Below are 17,065 nucleotides of genomic sequence, written 5' to 3'. Positions count from 1 at the left end.
TTTAAATACTGTCCTGGCCAGTGGTGGCTCGTGACTGCTCTTCTGAGGGGTGCGAATTCAAAATAAGTGTTCAGTGTCATGTGTGTTGCTCGTGTTTTCAAAAATACGTGTTTGTTGCGTCATGTAAACCATGTGCATCACGTGTCTTGTCAAAAGAAGTGCCTGCTGCACACGCGTCAAAACCGTTTATGATAAAAGAGATGCTCACGTTCACAAAATACATGCAACATATTCACTTAACATTAAACTCTGATTACGCATGAGATAATGCATTTATCTTTTATCATAAACCATTATGACGTGTGTGCGGCAGGCACTTATTTTGACATGACACGTGATTCACATGCGATACGCCTAACACATATTTTAAAATGACGAACCACACACATGACGGGCTACAAACATGTTGGGATGAGCTTCGCATTGCATTGCGCGCCCTCGGAAAATAAGTCATTGTCCACCACTGGTCCTGGTTCTTTAATGCTTAATAATGGCATTGACTGGGCATCAATGTTTTGAAGTTCCAAAAGTGCATCCATTCATCATTAAAGTGATCCATATATAACCCAGTGGTTCTTCTGATGCAAAATGATAGGCTTGTGAGAAAAACTTTATATTTTAAGCGAGTTACGATGCATATGTAATGTAAACAGACTACAACAACTCAATCGCATTGTTTCTCACGTGTCTCTACTGCGTTTCATCACAATTCATATTACGACTAGTCATGAGATGCATAACATCCAATGCGATAACATGTGCCGCCATATTTAAATTGTCTTTTTAACTTTGTAAATGTCTTGTCTCTATCATAAAAAGCTATAAATACCCTGCTGAAAAAACCAGCTAAAACCAGCTCAAGCTGGTCTCCCAGGCTGGCCAGGCTGGTCTCCCAGGCTGGCCAGGCTGGTCTCCCAGGCTGGCCAGGCTGGCCAAGCTGGTCTCCCAGGCTGGCCAGGCTGGCCAAGCTGGTCTCCCAGGCTGGCCAGGCTGGTCTCCCAGGCTGGCCAAGCTGGTCTCCCAGGCTGGCCAAGCTGGTCTCCCAGGCTGGCCAGGCTGGTCTCCCAGGCTGGTCAGGCTGGTCTCCCAGCCTGGCCAGGCTGGTCTCCAAGCCTGGCCAGGCTGGTACTAGGGCTGGTCAAGCTGGTCTTCCAGCCTGGCTGGTCAAGCTGGTCTTCTATCCTGGCCAGCTTAAACCAGCTAAGACAAGCCAGCCTGACCACCAAGCAGGCATGACCAACCTTCAACCTTGACATTGATACAAAGTTGAAACAACGGTGAATGGTAAACGGTTGCAAAAGACTCTGAGGCTATTTTGGGGATTTTTGCCTGGATTTGGCCTACCCAATTTCAAAAGCTTCCCATACCCACATGCAGAGGTGCACATACAAAAGTTTGGTATCATTTTACAGGAAACCCTTTGAAATTACATAAAACACTGTTAAAAGTGCTAAACATGGTTGTATGTGTTGTCAGTTTTCTAATAAGCACAAAAATAAATAGGCGCTTTTTTATGTTTTTTTTCTAAAGTCTGTATTTAAAAGTGTATAACTCTGGCCCTGAGTGGTAACGAAACCTCCAGACAGTTTTGTTTGATTCCAGCAATTGCCAGCTTACAGAGGAAAAAGGAATTTTTTCTCTATCATAATAAATGCAAAAGTTATTTTACTCCAACTGATGGGAGGACTAATACGCTTTTGGTATACAATTTCTGCCTAAAAACATTTGAAGTGCTCCCATAACCACATACAGTGGAATAAATGCAATATCTTTATATCATTTTGCAAAAATCCCTTTGAAGTTACATAAAAAGCTGTTGTTTGTGACAAATAGTGTTATTTATGTGGTTTTTCATATGCTAAAACACCAAATTTTCTTTTTTTATGTTGTAAATACTATCTTTGATAGTGTATAACTCTGGTTCTGGGTGCTCTAGCAGACTGCAGACAGTTCTGGTTGTTACCAGCAGCAGACAGTAAACACCCAAAAAAAGAATGAACTCTTTAGCATGTTGCATTCAAAAGTTATTCTCATTTTACTGAAGTGTGCGAAAATAAATTTTTTATATAAATATTAATTTTTTGTTTTGCACATATAATAAATAGAAAGGGATTAATTATGCACACAACCAAAGAAAATGCTGTGAATGGACTCATTTTTTAGAGTAGGACCTAAAATAAAAGATGGTGTATCATTTGTGGCTATATGTGCTATCTGAGGCAGTCCACACTCAAGTTTCCCATATGTTTACAAAAGACAATTTTTTACCTCATTATTCATTCGATGATTGTTAGATAGGTGATGATAATAGGACAAAAATAACGCTGCAAACTTATTCCTGAGAGTGAGAGCTTTCATTTGATATAAGACTTGCCCATGTTTGTCATACTTGAAAAACATGAAATATATGAATATTAAAAGATATTAAAAAATATCAGGGGGGTGATGGTGTAAATTAATTGTAAATAACTTTCTTACAGTAAAAGATATGTCAAAGTGATGCATATCTGCAGAAAGTAGAGAGTCTAAGCTTTCAAACAGTATCTCATATGTGGTACTGGGTCCATGACAGACCATTACAAATTACAGGAATATTTTATATTAAGTCAAAATAAGATAATTCTGGACCCGGTACAGGGTCCACAGAGTTAAAGAAGTTAAAAATCAACGTTGAAATTTGATTGAAATAATGTCAGTACGGTGAATGGTAAATGGTTGTTTTATGACATTTTAATTTGTGAATCCTTTAGATAAAAATGTAAAAACTCATTTTATGAAAATACTTATATTTTTAAAATTTAACAAAAGTAATTGATCAAGTTAAAAATATATTAGACACATGCAAATAAATCATTTTTGTATCTTTATTTTTCCCTTTCAAAACAAGTGCCTTTTTGTTAAATATTTTTCTAGGTTGCTCATATTATATAAAGTTTAAGAAGATAAAAAATATTTTATGTATACTATTTGATTGATTTTTACACTGGTGGGGCATGTGATTTCCATATGATGAATTCAGGAGATGGATTAGGCTATTTTTGTAAGCATTATTATGGTTGTTTTATTTTTAGTATATTTTCATCACAATGTCTAAAATATAACGTTTCAAATATAAATTTTAAGAATACCATTAATAATGTAATAACATCCAACCTTTTCTCTGCTTTCTTTACGGTGCCACAGACAGCTCCCTCAGCCTTTTGTAAGCAAAACATGCCCATGCGGGCCCACTGTGGGGTTTACTGTGGGAGAGTGTGGGCAGGGCAAACTCACACCACATCCCAAATAGGCCCCACACAGGGCCCATATGGGCAAGGCATGCAGGCTCCTTATGACTTTGCCCTTTTGAGCCCCATGGGGGTTTTTAGTGGGCATGCCCACAGAAAACCCACACATGCCCCATATTTTTTTAGCTAGCCCCCATTAGTTTGCCATTAATCAAAGTAGGGCCTAATAATTTTTTTAAATATTTTAATTATTAAAATAAGTATTATTATGAAATTATTAAAATAATTATCATTGGTTGTTATTATCTTAGCAGATAATTTTTTTATGTTTATTGTTGTTGTTAAATCAAAAACCAGTTACTAAACTTTTATTATAATAAAAACATTTATTTTATTTTTTTATAAAGCTCTGTCCATTTAGAACAAAATGTGCATGCATGTTTATGAAATAATTGAACCCACCCCCGGATGAAGATCTATAAAGCTATGTTTTAAAAGCACAATATTTCTGTTTATTTTAATAGAAGAAATATTTATTGTTAAACAAGTTCTAATTTTCAGTTCTTCTGGACGTGGGACATCTTTTTACCATCTTTATTGTTTTTTTAACATTTTGTCTTTTGTTATGTGTTAGCTATGGTTATTATTAGTCATGTTCGACTTCATGCTGCGCTGCGAGAACCGACATCATACGTTGATGACGTCAATGTATCGCGAGAGCGAGTCAAGAAATTACACTCTCGCGGTACATTGACGTTATCAACCTGTCAGCGCAGCAAGAACTCGAACACACGTATTTGCGGGCGCGCGCCTCCGTCCTCGTGAGTTCAAAGTGGATTTTAACCGTTTACCTCAGACGACAGTTTTCATTTCTATGGCAAATTCTAAGGTAAGTTTTTATTAATTCCTGGTTAAGTCATTAAAATAAGTTCACAGTTATGTTTATTTTGTTTTTAGTAACAGTTAATTCGATATGACTAAAATATTCTGAACTTTAATGTTGACTGTTGATGCAGTGGTTTGACTGAGCTCGTGACGCATCTGAGCTAATGTAGTGCATATCTTTTATTTGTCTTTACCTTCTATAAAAATGTGTTATCCTCGTTCTTCAAATTTATTTGACATTGTTTAGTTAATTATAACGCAACTTATTTAAATGTAGGGTTTGACGCGTAAATGTAGGGTTATTTAACTTACAGTACGGGCACACAGTTTACAGTAGCCTGTTAAAACTGTTAAGAATTTAAACAGAAGCCATTAATTCTGGATTAATAACTATTGTATATTTATGTTCACTTTTCTTTACAGGTCATTTTCTTGTTGTGTTTTGATGTTTTCCATTGGCTGAAGAGTAAGTATTATTACTTTGTGTTTATATTTGCATCCAAAACACAAGTGCTCAAAAAGTGCATATCTGGTTTATCATTGTACTTAGGAAAATATAAGAAAATAATTTAGGATACAACAATTATTGTTCAGCACAGCAATTCATTTCTTTTGTATGTCACTATTCCTTCTACAGTATGTAGGCTTACATATTTCAAACCCTTTGTTTTCAATAGACAGAGACAAAAGTTAATTCATAGTTCAGAGTGGATGTTGACATAAGTTTTAGAGAGGCTTCATATTGACATATAAAATTGGTCTTTGGTGTACATAACAGCATTATTTTCTATCTTTATGTATTATGGTTTTAATCATAATTTTTTAAATGATGGCTATGTCCATGAGCTACCACCCACCATTGTAACGCACCACCAAGCTAGCATGTTGTAATAGAAATTAATAATTTACTATTTATTTTTGAAGCATCTCCCCTACAACATTACAATGCATTTAGTATTTGTTTTGTGTTCAGATCAAATTCAAATAATCATAATAACTAAGATACAGTGTTTTGTATTTCGCAATTTATATTTTCTTTTGTTTTTTATTTTATTATGTGTTTTATATTGTAGGCAGATTAATTACCATGCAATTTGAAGAATTGTGATAAAATACACAGAGGTGAAGTCATGTGTCTTTCCAGATGCCCAATCTGTACCACTCAAAAAGTAATGAAGTGACAGTGTACCATGACAAAAAATGTAAACATTCTTTATTTCTTTCAAAGTTGTACTTGGGCCACAGTTTTTTGTATTTCTAACCAAAACATTACATTTATGATTCTATACTAATGAAATATGTTTTTCTTTTTCCAAACTTTATCAAATGCAATGATCGCTAAGATGAGCCTGAAGAGGAGATTTGGGAAGATGCTGTTTATAAGTCTTTGCTTTGCCAGATCACCTGTGGTAAGTTTGTAAAACATATATTAAAAATAGGATTAGAACATCTCCTAATCAAATTTTTTGATCAGGTCGAGATGTCTGCTAACAAGATGCCTTGTTGGTCTGGGCGAGTTTGAAGTCTCTCACAGACAGTCCAGAAGGTCTGGAGTCCATCTTAGCTTTTATTGGTAAGGGACTGCACAAAAAGCAACCAGTCAATGTTTGCTCTGTTCAGCATCTCTTTTGGGGGGGGGGGGGGTTTAAAGTTGATATGACCTAAGTATTCCGACCCTTTACTCAGTACTTAGTTGAAGCACATTTTGAAGTAGCAGTTACAGCCTCAGGTCTTTTTGGGTATGACACAGCAATCTTTGCAACTCCTGGATTTATTTGTAACCAAAGCGATCAGAAGCACCATTCACTTCTATAGTATTCTTTTATCCTACTAAGGAAGTCAATGGTGCTTCCGGTCAGTTTGGTTACAGCCATTCTCAAAATATCTTCATGTGTTCATCAGAACCCATCAGCAACCATCAAGAGAAATTGGAGGCAGCTGAGCTAAATTGCAGATATTGATGCAAATGATCTGTATAATGTAAATATAATATTTATTTTTTCATACATTTGCAGAAGTTTCTAAAATTCAGTTTTTACTTTGTCATGGGGTATGTACTGTAGATTTATGAGGAAAATATCTAAACAATTACAGTATCATGCAACCACCTTAAAATTTAAATGTGAAAGGGGTCTACCCTGAATACATTCTGAATGCACTGTAGGTGATCTTGATTGAAGCTTATTGTCACCTTTGTAAACACAACAGCTTTCTTCCTTCATCAGATGGCTATGCTATGTTTCTAGACAGACCATTAAAGAACACACACACACAAACACCCTGATGTGCAATAACAAGATTTTTTTATACATTGGCTAAAAATGCATCATTTTTTGAAAATTAAATAACTTTTGTTTCCTCTTTAGATGCTGTCATCAGGTTTTAAGTACAGTATGAGCCAGAATGGAAGGGTGTTGGTGGCCATAAGAAGACTGTGAGCTAAACCTACAACAAAATTCATATTTGCAGTTTTCCTAGAATATTTTTTTTCTATTCAGATGAATAAAATGACTTTTAAATATTATTTTGTTTTCATATTTTATGTTTTCATTCTGTATTTGGAATATTCCACTTCCGCACTACTAACTGGAAACCTAACTGTTTGAAAGAATTTGTTTTTATCTATAAAAGATCAATTTTAACAGCTGCTTTCATGTTTATTTAGAAAAGGTAGGCACATGCCATTGTTCACATTCAAACTTTACCTACTTTAGGTGTTTAGTTTTATGGATGGGGTTGTACTGTTGGTAATGAGCAGCAAGTTGCATTCTTGTAATAATTACACTAAAACATGATATATACAGCAAATCATTTGGTGAGTATTGAAATTTAAAAATCTATATTTAGTGTTAAAAAGTGCGTTAAAACTGCGTTGTGATATCAACCTTGATTCACCTATGTTGAAAGTGTGACGTTGAAACAACATTGAAATGTTGTGAAATCAACATTGAAACCACGTTGTGAAGTCAACTTTGATTCACTTTGCAAAACCAAAAGGTAATTCAACGTTGATGCAACGTTGATCCCTGACGTTGATTCAACGTTGAAATGCCGGCGGAGAAGCTAAGACCAACCTAAACCAGCTAAAACCAGCCTGGCCAGTTTAAACCAGCTAAAACCAGCCTGGCCAGCTAAGACCAGCCATCCTGACCAGCTAAAACCAGCCTGGCCAGCTAAGACCAGCCTGGCCATCTTAAACCAGCCTGACCAGCTAAAACCAGCCTGACCAGCTAAGACGAGCCACCTGACCAGCTAAGACCAGCTTAAACCAGCCTGGCCAGCTTAAACCAGCTAAAACCAGCCTGACCAGCTAAGACCAGCCTGACCAGCTAAGACCAGCCATCCTGACCAGCTAAGACCAGCCTGACCAGCTAAAACCAGCCTGACCAGCTAAAAATTGTCACCAAAACCCCTCTTAAACCAGCATGATACACCAGCTATGAACCAGGCTGGGAGACCGGCTAAAACCAGCTTGACCAGCTTAAAGGGATAGTTCACCCAAAAATGATAATTCTATCATCATTTACTCACCCTCATGTTGATCCAACCATGTAAGCATTTCGTTCATCTTCGGATCACAAATTAATATTGTTATGATGAAATATGAGTGCTGGAATACTCCTCCATTGGCTTTAAGGGGGCTCAAACTTGTCCGTCCAGAAAGTCAGTGAAGAAAATGTTTAAATAGTCCATGCCACTACAGTGGCTCAACCGTACGTTTCTAAAGCGACGACAATACATTTCGTGTGAAAAAAACAAGCAAAAGAACGACTTTATTCACCTATTCATTTTCTCTCACGAGAGCTCCATGACGCATGCGCGAGAACTGAACTGACGACGGTCTTCTTCTAATACTACTTGTTACTGGCGGCTCACTCCTTAGGCGTATTACCGCCACCTAGTGTGCAAGATGAAGTGGTGGCATAGCCGGAAGCGCTTAACTTTGTTTACAAGCAGGTGATCGCGCGCGCGGTGTAAGCTATTGAATTCGACATTGAGCGTGCTTTTGGTCTCGCTCTAAGTAATTGTTTACAATGGTTAGAAAGTGTGCATTTCCTGGATGTCCGAATCGTGAAAAACTAACGAGTAAACGTAAAGGTGCCTTAACATTGCCACAAAATGAACGGCTTACCTTTCACCGTTTCCCATCAAATGATCGTGAGCGACTGAATCTATGGATGCTGGCTGTTCATCTGGATGTTAATTTACCGATTAATTTCGTCAAGCACATGAAGTTGTGCAGTGAACATTTTTCTCCAGACGACTTCAAATCAGTTCAACAAAAAAGATTACTGAAATCAACAGCTGTGCCCAACTTGTTTATACAGACCAACAAGGTAAGTGGAAGCAGTATGTGGTAATTGTTAAAGTCATGAAACACTAATTTAGTTTTGTCTTTATTTGTATTTGGTTATATGTATATATATAAAAAAAAAACAGAATACACGATACAGTGAATTAAAGCCGAATTACAACATTGACTTGAAATGTTTTAGGAATCAAAGGATCCATCACAACTCAGTCAGGATATCCAGTCAGCAGGTCCACTCCTTACAGGTCTTCTTCCACAAGTAACTGATCAAAGTGAAAACACAGTTACAGAGGAAATATTGTCAGCTGTAAATTTATCTGGTGTTCCTCAGTCAACCCCAGTTAAGCCAAATAGAATTAATAGTTCTACGCAAGTACCTGACTCTCCATTTCCTTCAAGACTTCTGTTGGTGTTATCAAGTCCTGAAAAATCTATACAGTGTTCAAAGCCATCTACATCAGGGACGTACTACGCCTTACCAGCCATAAAGTCCTATCAGTCAGTAAGTTAACTTTTTATTTAATGTCCTTATTCTGTGGTTTTTAATAATAAAATCGTAATTTGTATGAGGGACATAAAATGTACTTGTATCATATATTTGTTACTATAATCCTATGTTGTTGTTTTTATTATGCCAAATTTTTTTATTATTATTTTATTTAGAATGAACAAACATATGCTGAAAGTGAGAACATCAATGAAGACCTTAGTCTTGATGTCAGCATGCTTTCACTGGATCCTACAACTGAAAAGGACCTAAGTTTTGTTCCTCTAAGTTCGACCTCAACATCAACTCCAACTACAGAAGAAGAAGAAGCAAATTGTAGATTCAGAGATAAAAAATGGATCGTCAATGAGTCCAGTTTGATGGAGCTGTTTACCAGATGTCATCATTGTGGAGCATCAGTCACTGAAACTAAAAAAACAACTTGTGGAAGCCTCATACGTGTTGCTTGGGAATGTTCAAATGGTCATCAAGGAAAATGGAACTCGTGTGATGAAATTAGAGGCATGCCAGCTAACAACCTTCTTGTGGCAGCGTGTATACTTTTCACTGGGGCAACATATGCAGACATTGATGACTGGGCTTCATTACTCAACCTCCAAATACCAAAGAAAACCACCTTTTACGCTATCCAGTCCTCTTACTTAATCCCGGTTGTAGACGTTATGTACAAAGAACAACAGGAGAAATTGCTGGAAGGCTTGCGGACACAAAACATTCTGGAAAAAGGAGTTCATTTGTCAGGAGATGGGAGAAATGACAGGTAAGTTTAAATCTAAACTGCGTGTATAAGTATAACAAGTTGCAAACTATTTTATCCTTGTTAGCCATTTTTAAATTTAAATCATTATTGGTGTTTTTTTGCAGCCCTGGATTCTCAGCAAAGTACTGTACATACAGTATAATGGATGATTCGACGAATCAGGTTGTTCACTACGAGTTGGTGCAGGTCAGTGTACATGCAGATATTGTCACTAATTGATCAACATTTATATGTAATGTGTTTTGTATTATTATTTTACTTAAATTGTGTATTATTATTAAAGGTGCTCTAAGCGGTCTCACACATTTTTTAGGCAAAAAACTTTTTTTTACATACAACAAACATCTCCTAGGTATCCACTAGCTGTCTGTTTCCTGAACACACTTTTAAAAAAAACATGTTCTCTACAGACAGCCTAATCAACACAAACACAGTGACCCGTAGCACAAAACATAACCAACTGTTCCAGCCAGTAACCGACTAGAATGATGTGGGGTGGGTTTGGGGGGTTACACGGATGAGTTGGAGAGAGGCTCTAGCTAGCTTCTGTTTTGTTTGATAATAATACAAAAATCAACAATTGTTTACGCCAACCGAGATTGATTAAAGCACCTTTTAATCTAATGAAGGAATAACATTTGTTTATCTAATTATATAATTTTAAAAATTCAAGGTTACAGAAGCAGCAAGCTCTGTTGGCATGGAGCCCATAGGCTTTAAAAGAGGTCTAAACTCTCTTTTGGAAATGGGAATTGACATTGACGTGATGACTACGGACAGATCCCCATTTATTAGAAAGATCATGAGGGTTGATTATCCACAAATTCATCATGAGTTTGACATCTGGCACGTAGTGAAGGGTATACATCTTTCCATACTAATTCATATGTATTTTTTTAATAACTCTTATTTCTTAACTACTGTTGTACATAAAAGCGGCTTAGCATAAACTACAGTTTGACAATAATATAAACACTGTTTGTATGTACTAGGTTTACCCCACAATCTCATAATGTATAATAAATAACTGTCATAATGTTTTGCAGGTTTCTTCAAGAAATTACTATCAGTTTCTAAAAAGAAAGAAAATGTAGACCTTCAGCCATGGATTAAAAGCATATGCAACCATTTGTGGTATGCATGTGCATCCTGCAACGGTGACCCAGAGGTTTGTTATCTAATATTTATTTTATACATCTGATGTAGACAAACCCTTAATCAAAAATTTCATTGTAAAAATGTTTTAAACAGGTTTTGACTGCAAAGTGGAAATCTCTGCTCCATCACATTTGCGGTGAACACACGTGGGAAGAAAATCGACGTCAACAAACGTGTGCCCACGATGACCTCACCCATGACCAGCAAAGGAGGAAACGATGGCTACGAAAAGAGTCCACAGCCTTCCGCACACTATCAACACTGGTTTTACATCCCAATCTGTTGAAGGACATGAGGCAAATGGCCCTCTTCAAGCACACTGGCAAGTAAATGCGAAAACAAATGGTTTAAAATTCACATGGATAGGGAAAACCTAAAAATGTGTTTTTTTCCTCAGGCAGTCTTGAGGTTTACCATTCTGTTCTTCTGAAATACTGCAGAAAGAACCTGCATTTTCACTACTCCTCGATGACAGCTCGTTCTCAACTTGCTGTCATGGATCACAATGAAAATGTAAACCGTCAACAGGCCACAACCAGCTCAGGCAAGTAATCAACTTCCCAAAAGTGGGGTGCTGACAATGCAAAATGCACAATTGAATTATACATGCACACTGACCGAGAGCAAAATAGACAAGGTAATTTAGTTAGGGCAAAAAATAATGCCTTACAACTGTATATATTTCAATTTAACAGGTGTTCCGCGATACAACATTGTTTTCCCCAAGCAAAATAAAGATTGGTTGGCAAGGAAGATTTATGAACCAACAACACAAAACTTCAGGGATGAACTTCTACAAAGGGTACACGAACGGCGCAGTGACCCTACTGTACTTTTCAAGGACCCTTCCTCTCAAGTTTCTTTGCCTGATATACCGTGCAATATTGCAACAAAACCCAAACCGGACAAGGAGGCTGCTATTGCAAAACATGTGTCAAGGTTTTCCAAGTAAAAGACTGTCAACAGAGTACTGTAAAACATATTTTGGCCTTTTCTTATTTTGTTAGATTTTTCGTTTGGTGAAATGCTATCTCATGATGCATATTTACATATTTTTTTGTTTCGCTAGAAAATTTTGTATATAGTGTTTGAAACTGTTGATAATAAAAAATTGTGCATATCTATTACAGTAATAAAGACAGCTCTCTGACTAAAATTCTGTTTAACATCTAAAGTAAAACTGTTTGGTAAACCTGAAACCTTAATTACAAACGAAAGACAATATATTGTTATTAACATTTTTATTTAACAAGTATATCAGCAATACACAGAAATGTTAAATGTAAATATTCAAAAAAATAAAATAAAAATAAGTAAGTGTAGTGACTTGCTTTTAATTTCTTTACATTAGCATAAAAGCTTCTTCGGCATCCTTGAAACCAACATATACTCCCGAGGGTGAGGGATATCTTTCCCGTATGGCTCGCACTACACAAGATGGAAGAACTTTTCTGTTGTGTCTTCCAAGTTTTTCACCTTTCAATATCCATTCGAGAACCACACGGTATGCCACCAGTCTGTACTGACTGTAAACGGGGAAAAAAAATAATTAGAAAGTGTTTACACACATAGGGATAGATGAAAAAGAAAACGCATTGTAAAAAGCTAGGCTGCACGTGTAATTATTCTACAGTCAAAACAAACCTACTTACTCCATAGATAAAGTTCCAGCCGGTCCTTCTGGCCTCGGACGTCTCTTCCAGTTCACTTTGGGCAAATTAAAAAAAACTTCTAAAACACTTTGACTTAGCAGGGGCGGAAAACCAGGATCCTCGGTTATACAGGTAAATACACTTGTCCCATTTTCTGCGTTATCCAAACTTTCAAGCTGTGGCATGACAATGTCCCACTCGATGCAGCACATGCTCTCCTGTTCAGTTGGCATCGCCTGGCACTGATTACATTTACACCACCAGCTCTCCAATGCTCTCTGTCTTTCGGAAGCCTGACACTGCGGTTGTGTTGCAGCGGCAGCCTCTTCCATCTCTTGCAATTCAATGTCTGTGTATTCAGGTTCGAATAAGTAAGGTTGGTTAAAAAAATTTAAGTCTTCATCTACGTCAAAATCGGCCGACATATTTACAAATAATGGTTTTAACTACCGCGCGCGCGTACACCTGCTTGTAAACAAAGTTTAGCGCTTCCGGCTATGCCACCACTTCATCTTGCACACTAGGTGGCGGTAATACGCCTAAGGAGTGAGCCGCCAGTAACAAGTAGTATTAGAAGAAGACCGTCGTCAGTTCAGTTCTCGCGCATGCGTCATGGAGCTCTCGTGAGAGAAAATGAATAGGTGAATAAAGTCGTTCTTTTGCTTGTTTTTTTCACACGAAATGTATTGTCGTCGCTTTAGAAACGTACGGTTGAGCCACTGTAGTGGCATGGACTATTTAAACATTTTCTTCACTGACTTTCTGGACGGACAAGTTTGAGCCCCCTTAACACTCTGGGGTCGACGGTGGCGCGGGCGCCGCAAACTCTTTATTTTTCAATTACTCCGCAAAGAGACTTAAATTACTCTGCTGATTTTTGACATACAGATATGATTTATACATCATTTCAAACGTTAAAGTGTCTAGTTTTTTTCTGTCCACTCCCAATAAAAACAGAATGTTGTGCTTTTCGCAAAATTAAGAAAATAAACATGATGCACGTTCTGTTCTCTCTCCCTCAGTGAAGTCCTTTCAGAAACGCGTCAGAAAAATAAACTGTAACTTAACGAATACTTGGTGTAGAAACAAAAGATAAATGTCTACATAATGCTTGGAATGTCTCCTTTTAAATGATATAAGTGAAATTGAAAACAGATATTGTCATTCGGTGTAAACTGTATGAGAAGGAGGAGAAGTACCGTATTTCGCCAGTTACCTCATTATCTGTAATGAGATCGGATCGCCACACCCCCGCGCCATTGAAGTGAATGAGCAGAAACATCCATATGCATGACTCGTGCCTCCTGCAGTCAATGGATATGCAATCCACAATCCAGTCTCTCCATTCCTTGTTGTTCCATCCGATTGCACCAAACATGACATAAATCCTTATTTCCTTGCGTATGTGTGTCAGTATCTCCAGACGCGAGTGTTTTCTTTGTTCTTCCGTCAAACAGTTCACGCGATTGGAACACACATACACAAACACGCGAGTCAGGAAACTCGACGCGCTTTTTGGTATTCTTATATAATGCGCGATTCCAAACAGTACAATCCTTATTTAGTTGCGTCTAAGCGCATATCTCGCACAGCAAGTTTATTAAACACAGGATCACTCGCGTGTGCACACATTCACTGCTTTCATGATCAACACGTGAGGTAATGGCGGCGGCTGTAAACAAACATTGATACGTTTACCACGCGTGTCCCTTGTTGTGTTTCTACTATAATGATTACAAATACACAAATAAGAGTCCAGACAACGATAGGCAGTTGTTCTTTTGAGCTTTTTACTGCACAAAAGTAAACCTCTCGCTGGCCAACCAAACACTAACCCTGGGTTGAAGTGTGTTCATGTTAAGATCCCTTGTCAAAAAATCCTATAGGATTTTTAATAAGAATCCTGTACAGGAATCCAATTAGAATTTCTATCATATTTTGGAACCGTTCCATTAGAAAAATCCTATAGGATTCCATTAGAAAAATCTTATAGGATTCCATTAGAAAAATCTTATAGGATTCCATTAGAAAAATCTTATGGGATTCCATTAGAAAATTCTACAGGATTCCATTAGAAAAATCTTATAGGATTCCATTAGAAAAATCTCATAGGATTCCATTAGAAAAATCCTAAAGGATTCCATTACAAAACATCTATGGGATTCCATTAGAAAAAATCCTATAGGATTCTATTAGAGGTTATTTCTAAAGGATTTTAAGACACGACAAAAATATCCTTTAGGATAATTTGTAGAGGATTTTAATGGGATCCAATTAAATTTTTTGTTTCTTAAAATATGCTTTCCTCTTTTTGATTTTGTACATTGTTGTTACAATGTAAAACCCGAAAAGTTAACTCAACTTAAGCCGTTTGAGGAAACCGATTGCCTTAAACCAAACATTAGTATAAAAAATGATGACAGAAAAGGGTAAAATTATTACAGTTTATTAAACAATTGTTTATTTTACAAACATTTTTTTGCTTTTCTGTCCAAATTCACATTAAAACTAATATTAGATTTACACATTCCTTTATGAAATATATCAAGTATTCCTTTATGACTTTAATAGACTCAGTGTATTGCACACTTTTAATAAATCGGTGTACTGTTCCTTAACTCAAACGACATTTAAACATTTTTAAGACGTACACATTTCCCATGAAATTTCCAAATTACACAGGGTCACATTTGTCTATGCCAAGCATTGAGAAAAAACAAACATTATTGTTTCACTGATAAAATTGTGGTGTACTCACAGCATAATGAGTAACTGAATAGGTCCACTTGTAGTAACATTTCTTTAGTTTTTGTTGTGTTAATGACAGTTGGTAGATGAAAGTCAGTCAACCTCCTCAATGGTAAAGATCCAAAACTGCTCTAGACACGTTCATACTTACCTGTGAGAAAACACAAAAGTATGAATAAATGTTTCACTAACAGAACTGTGGTATACTAACAACTTAAATAAATGTGGTACCTTTAAAGTTTTTGCGTGTGAATGATGGTTGGTTGAGAACAGTCAGCCAGTCTCCTCAATGGTAAAGATCCAAAATTATGCTGGATGCATTCGTGCTAACCTGGGAGAACAATGAACACATCCTAGATTATTAATGAATTAAATGGTTTTAACAGAAACCTCTAATAGGAATAGCTGCGTGATGAAGTGAATCTAAAGGGTTAATAAGCACAAACCGCTTTCTATATGACACACTCTAAATATAGTAAGCCTTTATACAACATAAATTTACATTGTGCATCTATCTGCATAAAATGCTAGACTTCAACTAAGTTTTCAACTAAGTTATGTACAGAAAGTTTAACTCCCATTGTGGATGTGCACCATAAACAGCGCCCTTTTAAACACGTCCAGTCAAAGCACAAGCTTCATAACATTAAGCAGCTTTAAGTCTTTTGCTATTATTTTAGCGATTAGCTGTGGCGTGTCATCCCCTTGCCTGTTCTCAGTCAAGATATAATGTTAATGCTCGTATGGCTCTCTGGTATCTTTTTACATTGATGTTTAAATATGAGATGATAACCGTCCCCTAACCTGTTCTCAGTCAAGATGTAATGTTAATGATCGTATGGCTCTCTGGTATCTTTTAACATTGATTTTTAAATATGAGATGATAACCCATTGAACTTTTGACGGCGCTGTACTTTTTCACCTGACTCACTGTATTTCTGAAAATCAGGGCATCTTTTTAAACAATAATGCCTCAGTGATGTGAGGTGTGACCGGCTTTACGGGATCGGCGAGTTGCCGCGCATTGCGTGGATCGAGGGGTTGCCGCGTGCACGGGGGGTGCGCGGAATTATCTGTTTGTTTTTTAATCATGCATGGTAATGTTACTGATGTCATACGCCGGTCTGCATAGCTCAACACAATGTCAAACACGCATCTCCAGACCCAGCCTTTACTACCACATGCGCTTGTAATGCTAACCAGACATCCAATGCCGTCATATCCACAATAAATAAATAAATAAAGCCGCATGATCATCGTTTTTGTGATCGATCATCGATGCCACGTTTAAGTACTCGTGCCCATCCCTATACAGAACTGTAGTATACTCACAACATAATAAATGTGGTAATGTTACCTTTAAAAGGTTTTATGAGTGAATGGCCGTCCGTCAGTCCTTACTGAGAGAAATTCAAACTTGCGCGGGACACACTTGTGCTAAACAGTAAGAAAACACACACAAATATGAATTAATTTTCAATTGAAAGAACTGTGGTGTACTAAACAATATTAAAAGAACAAATAAATGGGGTAACGTTACCTTTAAAAGTTTTTTATGAGTAAGAATGACCGTTTGGTCGAGAACAGACAGCCAGTCAATAAGTCCTTACTGAGAGAGATTCAAACTTGCACGGGAAATGTTTTTGCTAAACAGTAAGAAACACATAAATATGAATACATTTTTCACAACTGTGGTGTACTCAAAACATAATAAATGAATGAATAAATGTGGTAACGTTACCTTTAAAAGGTCTTGAATGACCGTTTGGTTGAGAACAGACAGAGGCTTCGTTCATACTGCAAACATTAATGCTC

General features: G+C 36.9%; 1 protein-coding gene and 2 long non-coding RNA genes across 5 annotated transcripts; 2 read left to right on the top strand and 1 right to left on the bottom strand.

The window, feature by feature from the left end:
- Nucleotides 1–3,887: 3,887 nt before the first annotated feature.
- On the top strand, nt 3,888–7,145 carry LOC135718438 (uncharacterized). 3 transcript variants are annotated; one of them, XR_010520795.2, is made up of 6 exons: nt 3,888–4,116; nt 4,536–4,578; nt 5,186–5,314; nt 5,456–5,521; nt 5,587–5,685; nt 6,479–7,145. It is a non-coding gene; the product is annotated as an uncharacterized lncRNA (long non-coding RNA). The 3 variants fall into 3 exon arrangements; XR_010520796.2 differs by having other exon boundaries at nt 3,890–4,116; nt 5,257–5,314; XR_010520797.2 differs by lacking the exon at nt 5,186–5,314 and having other exon boundaries at nt 3,894–4,116; nt 6,479–7,143.
- Nucleotides 7,146–8,589: 1,444 nt separating this feature from the next.
- LOC135718338 (uncharacterized) lies at nt 8,590–10,990 on the top strand. The gene is made up of 6 exons (XM_065240685.1): nt 8,590–8,926; nt 9,088–9,692; nt 9,797–9,878; nt 10,366–10,552; nt 10,739–10,849; nt 10,944–10,990. Exons 2-6 carry the CDS (start codon nt 9,148–9,150, stop codon nt 10,988–10,990), a joined length of 972 nt encoding a protein of 323 aa, XP_065096757.1. The 5' UTR covers nt 8,590–8,926; nt 9,088–9,147.
- A 3,781-nt stretch (nt 10,991–14,771) lies between these two features.
- LOC135718439 (uncharacterized) lies at nt 14,772–17,034 on the bottom strand. Its single transcript, XR_010520798.2, has 5 exons — nt 16,992–17,034; nt 16,791–16,896; nt 16,608–16,687; nt 15,482–15,581; nt 14,772–15,401 (listed from the first exon to the last, which is right to left on the bottom strand). It is a non-coding gene; the product is annotated as an uncharacterized lncRNA (long non-coding RNA).
- Between the last annotated feature and the right edge of the window lie 31 nt (nt 17,035–17,065).

Source organism: Paramisgurnus dabryanus, chromosome 10 (assembly GCF_030506205.2).
Source record: "Paramisgurnus dabryanus chromosome 10, PD_genome_1.1, whole genome shotgun sequence".
Taxonomy (NCBI): Eukaryota; Metazoa; Chordata; class Actinopteri; order Cypriniformes; family Cobitidae; genus Paramisgurnus; species Paramisgurnus dabryanus.
This window is presented reverse-complemented; position numbering and strand designations above follow the sequence as displayed.